The sequence below is a fragment of the Hipposideros armiger genome, unplaced genomic scaffold (genome assembly GCF_001890085.2).
Source record: "Hipposideros armiger isolate ML-2016 unplaced genomic scaffold, ASM189008v1 scaffold_685, whole genome shotgun sequence".
In the NCBI taxonomy this organism is placed as follows: domain Eukaryota; kingdom Metazoa; phylum Chordata; class Mammalia; order Chiroptera; family Hipposideridae; genus Hipposideros; species Hipposideros armiger.
In genome coordinates, this window is record NW_017732035.1 from 295,423 (window position 1) to 302,765 (window position 7,343).

The following is a 7,343-nucleotide window of genomic DNA, read 5'->3' on the forward strand; positions in this document are numbered from 1 at the left end:
CGGCCAGCAGCCAGCGTGAGCAGCCAGCAGCCGCAGTGAGCGGCCGTCCAGAAGCCAGCGACTGATGTGCCTTGCCTGGGAAGAGCGCAATGATGGTGCCAACTTGGGCCAGTGAAGCAACGTCCTCCACAGCTAGACTGAAGAACAAAAGGACAGCAGCTTGTCTGTTCCCCTTCCCCCAATTCCCCAATAAAAAAACCTTTAAAAAAAAAACAACCCACCAGCTGCGTTTCAGGGTAGTGTCCAAGAAAATGCACAATTACCAGGAAAGGCCGGCTCAACACGCCTCCCTCTTTGGGGTGCAGGGTGAGCCAAGTGCTGTCACTACACAGAACTGGATGCCAAATCCAGCCCCTTCAAGACACTGAAGAGATTTGCAAACATGCCACTCTTATCACTGATTTTTTTGTTTGGAAAATATAGTTATTTTTTCATAAAAATATCCCACTTGTGTCAATATAGAATGGGCTTATTATTGTTATTTTTAAAGAATTAATATTTTGTCACTGCTGTTTTCCACCTTCACATGGCAAATGTCAGTGGACGTAACCTCCACCCAAACCAGGCCTCTGTGGGGTCTTCAGCCTTCTGTCAGAGTGCGAAGGGGCCCTGAGATTGGACATTTGGGGACCTCTGCCCTCTCCAACCTCAGAGAACCCACCTGCCCACCTGCTCCCTCCAGGTGGGGTGGGTGGTTCCTGGCTGAGGCCCAGGGGCCTTTTTGGCATCCAGTTTGCACCACCACAAACGGTGGGAGGAGCCGTGGCTGTGGCCTGCTCAGGGACACCCAGGCCAGGCTATCGGGGCCTGAGACCAGCTGCAGCCCCTGCGCTGGCTCTAGGACACTTGTCTAGCTTCCCACAGCTCTGCTGGCCCGCCCAGAGGCAAAGAGGAAACAGAAGCAGATGCAAGAGCAGGGCCATCAGAGTGCTCTGTGATGTGTGAGCCGAGAGAGGGCAAGCACACCCCTGCTGTGTCAGGAGTTGGGGCTGGGAAGGCCTGATGGCCTCGTGCAGATCTGCTCCAGTGAGCAGGAGCCCACATGAGGCGTGGGGCTGAGAAGGAACATGGAGAGGAACAGCATTGCAGCCCCTGAGACAGAGATGTGGAGCAGATGTGGGGTCCTTGGCGGCTGTGTGACTGGCCTGGCTCCACGGGCCTTGCCACCCCCAGCGCCACCCCCCACCGGCGGTGGGAGACTCACTTGGCGCAGTAGAGGAAGTGGTCCCTCCAGTCCACCTGGGCGGTCTGCCCCATCAGCGTCTGGTTGGCCGTGAGCAGCAGGCTCGTGCGGTTATTCTGGAAATACTGCAGGAGGCTGTTGATGCAGCAGTCGGACAGACTGGCGTTGTGCGGGTTGAGGGGCGCGAAGCAGATGTCGCTCAGGGACACGTTGCGCTGCTCCTCGGGCGACCACACCTGCAGGTGCCGCAGCCGCTCCTGCAGGCCCAGCAGCTCCAGCAGCAGGTCGGCGGCCAGCACCCCGCTGAAGTTCTTGGGCCCCAGCAGCAGGGAGTCGTACTTGTAGCTGGGCCGCTGGGGAGCGGTCAAGATCACCTGGTTGGTTCGGAAGAAGGGGCCAAAATGCTGGTCATGGAACGCCTTCTCCTTCCGGGCTTGGCTGTTGGGGGCTGACCACAGCTCCACGGGGTCCGTGGTCAGTTCTATAAAGGCCAGGCCCGCAGCCAAGGCCACCACCACAACGACGGACACAGCCAGGACGGTCAGCGGCCACGAGGCCACCCACGTGCCCCAGCACCGAAAGCACCGGCTGAGGAAGTGGTGGGTCCAGAGGCTGAGCCTGCTGGAGAGGCCGGGGTCCGCCCCGGGGGCCGGCGTCCCGCCCTGGCAGCCGCAGGACGCCCGGCCCGGCCACGCGCGGCAGGCGGTGAGCGCGGTGGCGAGCACGGCGAGGACAGAGACGAGGATGATAACCAGGGCCAGCCCGCCGGCCATGCGGCCCAGGCGGAAGGTGGCGTCCAGGGCCTGGGGCTGGGCGATGGCCGGGCAGGACGCCGCACAGTCCTGGCAGGAGCAGGCGGCCGCGCCGTCCCCCCGGGACTCGTTGCAGCGCGTGACGTTCGCGGCCAGAGGCTGCATCACGCCGCCCGGGGCCTGGCCCGGCTCCCACAGGTGGAAGGTGATGTCCAGGGGCGCCAGGCCGTTCCCCGTGTCGCCCTGGTAGTTGAGCCAGCGCTGGGCGTTGCAGAGCGCGGAGCCGTACACCCCGCACATGGCGCCCACGGCCAGCGAGCCGGCCGCGGGGATGCGCACGCGGCTGCAGGACGCGTAGGTCTCCTCGGCGAAGCTGCGCTGGTAGAAGGCCTCGTAGGCCACCACGGCGGGCGGCTGGCCGTCCTTGCGCTCGGCCACGCGCGTCACGTTGATGAAGGCGCTCTGGTCGGGGCTGCACGTGTTGTGGCAGTGCAGGCTCACGAAGTTGTCGGAACAGGCCGGGCAGCGGGTCAGCAGGGCCTTGGTGATGGCCATGCTCGACTGCAGGGACACCAGCTGCTTGCGGGAGCAGCAGGCGTAGGTGGCGGTGGGGCCGGCGTACAGGCGGGGGCAGACGCGGCGCAGGAGGGCCAGGTGGTCGCCCGTCACGAGGCGGGCGGGCGTGTTGGACAGGCAGGACACGTTGGACAGCGAGGCCAGGCTTCCGGACAGCTCGGGGTTCTTCCCGCACTCGTCGTAGAAGGCGCAGTACCCGGGCTGGTGCGTGGGCGTGTACAGCTCGCCCCCGGCCTGCGGAGCGGGGCGCCTTAGCGTGGGCTCGGCGGGCCGGGGCACCGGGGCTGGGACGGCCTCCGCGCAGGAGGGCTGGGCGGTGGACGCCGGCAGCCCTGGGGGGAGTGGAGCCGGGGGACTCCCCAGTGGTGTCTGGGGTGACAGGAGGATGGGTGCGCCCGGCCCTTCGTCCTGAGTGCCCAAGTCACTGGCGAGAAGGAGGCGACCCACTGACCTGCATGTAGCAAGGTCAGGCCAGAGGTGAAGGGGCAGGGGGAGACCCTTGGAGGCTGCTGAGAGGTCCTGCTAAAAACTGCCCCTGGATGGGTCCAAGACCCACTCCAAGGAGCTGAGTGGGCACGGAGCCCTGCGCACAGGCGCACAAGGCTGCTGGCCTCCGTGGTCCCAAGCTACAGGCCAGGCCGGATGCCAGGGGCCCTGCTGGGGCTTCTGTACAGGGCCTGCCTGGGGCCAAGTGCCTTCACCGGCCCTCCCAGATGAACAAGTGGGAAAGAAACATGAGAGGCAGGACCCCTCCCAGACCTCCTCCCAGACCCAGCTGCCGAGTCCACAGTGAGATTCTGGGAAGCCACCCCACCCCACGCCACGCCACGCCGCCACCGTGTCCACACGGACTAGGGATGGGAGACACTCAGTCACACCCAGTCCAGCTGCCCCCTCCCCAACCCTTGTGTCCATCTAACCCCATGAGCTGGAGACTTGGGCAGCCCAGGACCCCCACCCACTCCCTTCCTCTGGGGTTCTTGGGATCCCTCATCTGCCCAAAGACCAGCCCCCAGATCCAGGTCCTCCCTCACCAAACAGCCCCTGCCACCCCAATGGGAGGCGGCAGGGTGGACACAGGCGCCAGACTCACCGAATGCAGGAGCAGGGCCCAGAACAGCCAGCCTCCCAGGCTGGCCTCTGCCATCCTGGCACCGGGAAGGGATTAGAGGGAAGTGGGGCCTGGCTACTGGGACAGCTGGACACCCAAGGGCTAGCTAGGGGACGCACAGCAGGTCGGCTCCCTGCCAGAGACAGCCTGGCCTGACTGGGCTGGGGACCAATCAGGCTGAGCCCACACCTCCCCTACTTCTAGCAGGATTAATGATCCACCTCACTGGCCCCTCCCACCTTTGGCCCCACCCTCGTAGATGAGTCTCCAGGTGGAGGTGCAGGGTCTCCCCTTCACCCACTTCCCAAATCGATCTAAGCCAGGGTTGAGCCAGCTGGAGACCTGCCACGGCCGCACACTCGGCCTCTGCTGGGGAGACATGGGTGGGCTCAGCATGGCACTCTGAACCTCCACTGACCCCTCTACATGCCCCCACACCACCCGGCCTCAGACCCCTCACTGTCCCCATCCCCCTCTTGGGACAAGGCCAGCTCTGGATGTGACACACCCTTGCACTGTCATCCTTAGCAACTGTTGTTAATTAATATTAACAGCCCGATAACAGAGGGACAATTTAGGGGTGGAGTGACACAGTGACAAGTCTCCTTTGGGTGGAGGGGGAGACCAGCTTGCTGGGGTCTGACCCTGCACAGAGGTCCCAGACGTGAAAGCCTTGCCCCCCCCCTCCCTCAATCCTCCCCCAACCCTGGCTGGCCAGTGTGTGACTGGGAACCCATGCAGCGGCCGCCCCACCTGGGCCCTGGCGCTTGGTTCTCATCTTCTGCTCCCTCCCGATAATGATCTCCCTATCACCAGGATGGGCCAGACCTTGGCCCCCTTGCCAAGGCTGAGCTGATAATGGCAGCTTGTAGGGAACATCTCCATGCAGCCACCTGCTGGAGGCAGCTGCAAGAAGGAACCTGCTATTTTCCGGGTCTTTGCCTCATGGACCCTGGCCTGACCCAGAGGGAGCTGCCCAAGTGCAGGTCCCAGAAGACAGAGGTGGGGGAGGGGACCAGGGCAGGCTGTGGCCCACCCGTCAGCCCTGAGTCTGGAGAGAAGATTCAACAGGCCAGGCCCACCAGTGAGCAGGCATCCCCACCTGCACCGTCCAGGCCCCGCCCCCAGTCACCCTGGCTGGCAGGTGCTGAGACCCAGCCCCGACGTGGGGTCTCTGTCCTTCTCCTGGGTCTCCCTCAGCAGCAGACCTGAGACTGGGACTCCAGGGCAAACAGTTCAGTTAAGAGGTGACCCCAGATGGCACTAGCAGGGGAACAGGATTGAGCCAGGGGAAGGCGGGAATCCAACCAGGGTGCACTGGACAGTGGGCTCCCTAGGGCCCTCGGGAGGCTGGGGGGGGCACACCTGGGCCCTCCAGGCAGCAAGGAGGCTGCATGCTCGCCCACCCCCAATGTCGGAAGCTGGTTGAGGATACTCTCTGCAGCTGTGGCCCCAGGCTCCTGGCCAGTCCGAGGGTGGCCCCCAGGGGCACCCCTAGACGCAGAGCCCAGACAGGAAGCCTGAAACATGGAGGGCTGACTCTCCCAGGCTCACTGCCCTGGTCCCTGATGGGGTGCCTGCAAGGCTGCGGCAAGCAGGCTCACATCATGAGCACAGCGTATGGACACTCTTGTGTCCCACTTTGTCCTTATTTTAATGCAAATTCTCAATGCTTCCTTCACTCTCTGACCAGCACGCTCATCACGGGTGTGTCTCACAGACCGACGAACCTCCTCTGCTAGCTGGTCACCGTATTTCTTTATGATGAGTAAGATTTTGGTTAGCGGCTTTGTGCCCGAGTGTATTTCCTTGTTTTGCATTTATTTCCTTAAACCAAGATCTTGGAGATGTGATTAGTGTGTCAGAGTGCCATGTTTATGACCCCCAAGTGCACAGCTCAGTCAGTCCCTCCCTCTGGCAGTCTAGGACACAGGGAGGGGCTCATTATCAGGTTCCGCACATCAATACATCAGAGGTTGAAATTCTTTCCGCTGACACCATCAATTACCAAAGGTGCGAGTCACCAGCCTCATCTGCTCTGTGCGTTGTATCTGTGGTCAGTCTTTCCAAATTTAATAGCTAGAACACGACGCCTCATTTTCAACTTTCTTTGATCACTAGTGGGCTTGAGTGAATAGGCTTGAGCAAGCCCAGAGCACAGGAGGTGGCTGGGAGGGGTCAGAGGAGACCACTGAAGAGCTGCAGAGCAGGACCGCCCCCGCTGGCTGGCTGCGTGGCTCCAGGGGTGTTCGGGGTCTGCCAACCAGGCAGAAGCCGGTAAAGCGGCCTTGCTCGGCCAATCCTGGCCCCTGGGGGATGCTTGGCACGTGCAGGGCTCTGACCAGCGTGGCTTTGAGCAGTCTGCCGGCACTTGTGGCTCGCAGCGGTGAGCAGCCTGGAGGCTGAGATGTGGGGTCTGGTCACCTAGTGGCACCTTGCTAACCAGATTCTATGGGTGAAGGACCATGTCCCCAGCCCAGGAGAGGACACTCTGCTCTCCCAGCCTCCTCTGCATAGCGGTGGCTCTGTGGCTGGTTCTGGCTAATGGGAAGCCGTTGTTTTCTCTAATAGACTTGATTTTTTGAGCAGTCTTATGTTTTCAGAAAAACTGAGCAGAAAGCCGAGTGTCCCCGCTGACCCCGTCAGGCCCACACTCTCCCTGTTGGGACACCTCGTATTACTGCTGCATGTGGCTCACAATCAATGAGGCAATATTGACACGTTGCTAACTTAAGTCAATAGTTTACATTAGAGCTCACTTCTGCTGGTGGACATTTTATGGGTTTTGACAAGCATGTGATGCCGTGCACCCACCATTACAGTATCACCTAGAATAGTTTATCTGCCCCCCAACCCTGTGCCCCACCTACCCCTTCCTCCCACAGCCTAACAACCACTGCTCTTTGTGTACCCATTTTTTGTATGTGGTAAAATACACAAAACATGAAATGTACCTTCTTAACCACGTTTCAGTGTACAGTTCAGTGGTATTAAATACATTCACATTATTGTGCAGCCATTGGCATCCTCCATCCTTCTAATTCTTTTAATCTTGTAAAACTGAAATCCTAAACCACTAAACACTAACTCCCCCCTGCCCCTCTCCAGCCCCTGCACCACCGTCCACTGTCTGCCTCTGAACTGACTCCTCCAGGAGCCTCCTACATGGACTCATGTGGTACTTGTCCTTTTGTGTCCGGGCTGATTTCACTCAGCACAGTGTCCTCAGGGTTTCTTCAGGTTGTAGCATGTGTCAAAATTCCCTTCCTTTAAAGGCTGAATAATATTCCATTGTGTGTAATATTCCATTTGCTTATCCATTCATCCGTCAATGGGCACTTGGGTTGTAGTTACTGTGAATAATGCTGCCGAGAACACAGTGTGCAAATATCTCTTTGAGACCCTGCTTTCAGTTCTAAATATCCAGACATGGGATTGCTGGGTCATAAGGAAGGGGAGCTCTAGTTTTAATTTTTTGAGGAACCTCCACACCATTTCCCACAGTGGCCACGTCATTTACATTCCCACCAAGTGCACAAGGTTCCAGTTTCTCCATTTCCTTGACAACACTTGTGGATTTCTGCTTTTTTGATGATGCCATTCTAATAACTGTGAAGTGATATCTCACTGTGGTTTTGATTTGCATTTCCCTGATGATTAGTGATGCTGAGTACCTTTTCTTGTGCTCCTTTGCCTTCTTTGGAGAAATGTCTGTTCAAGT

At 59.5% G+C, this 7,343-nt stretch overlaps 1 protein-coding gene across 1 annotated transcript in view; it reads right to left on the minus strand.

The window, feature by feature from the left end:
* NPC1L1 (NPC1 like intracellular cholesterol transporter 1) overlaps window positions 1–6,854 on the minus strand; it is an 18,427-nt gene extending 11,573 nt beyond the window's left edge. Inside the window, exons 1-2 of the mRNA XM_019626563.1 lie at window positions 3,605–6,854; window positions 1,205–2,745 (exon numbers count right to left, since the gene is read on the minus strand). Coding sequence (XP_019482108.1) covers window positions 1,205–2,745; window positions 3,605–3,658 — 1,595 coding nt within the window. The 5' untranslated portion in view covers window positions 3,659–6,854. The remainder of the gene's footprint in view (window positions 1–1,204; window positions 2,746–3,604) is intronic.
* Between the last annotated feature and the right edge of the window lie 489 nt (window positions 6,855–7,343).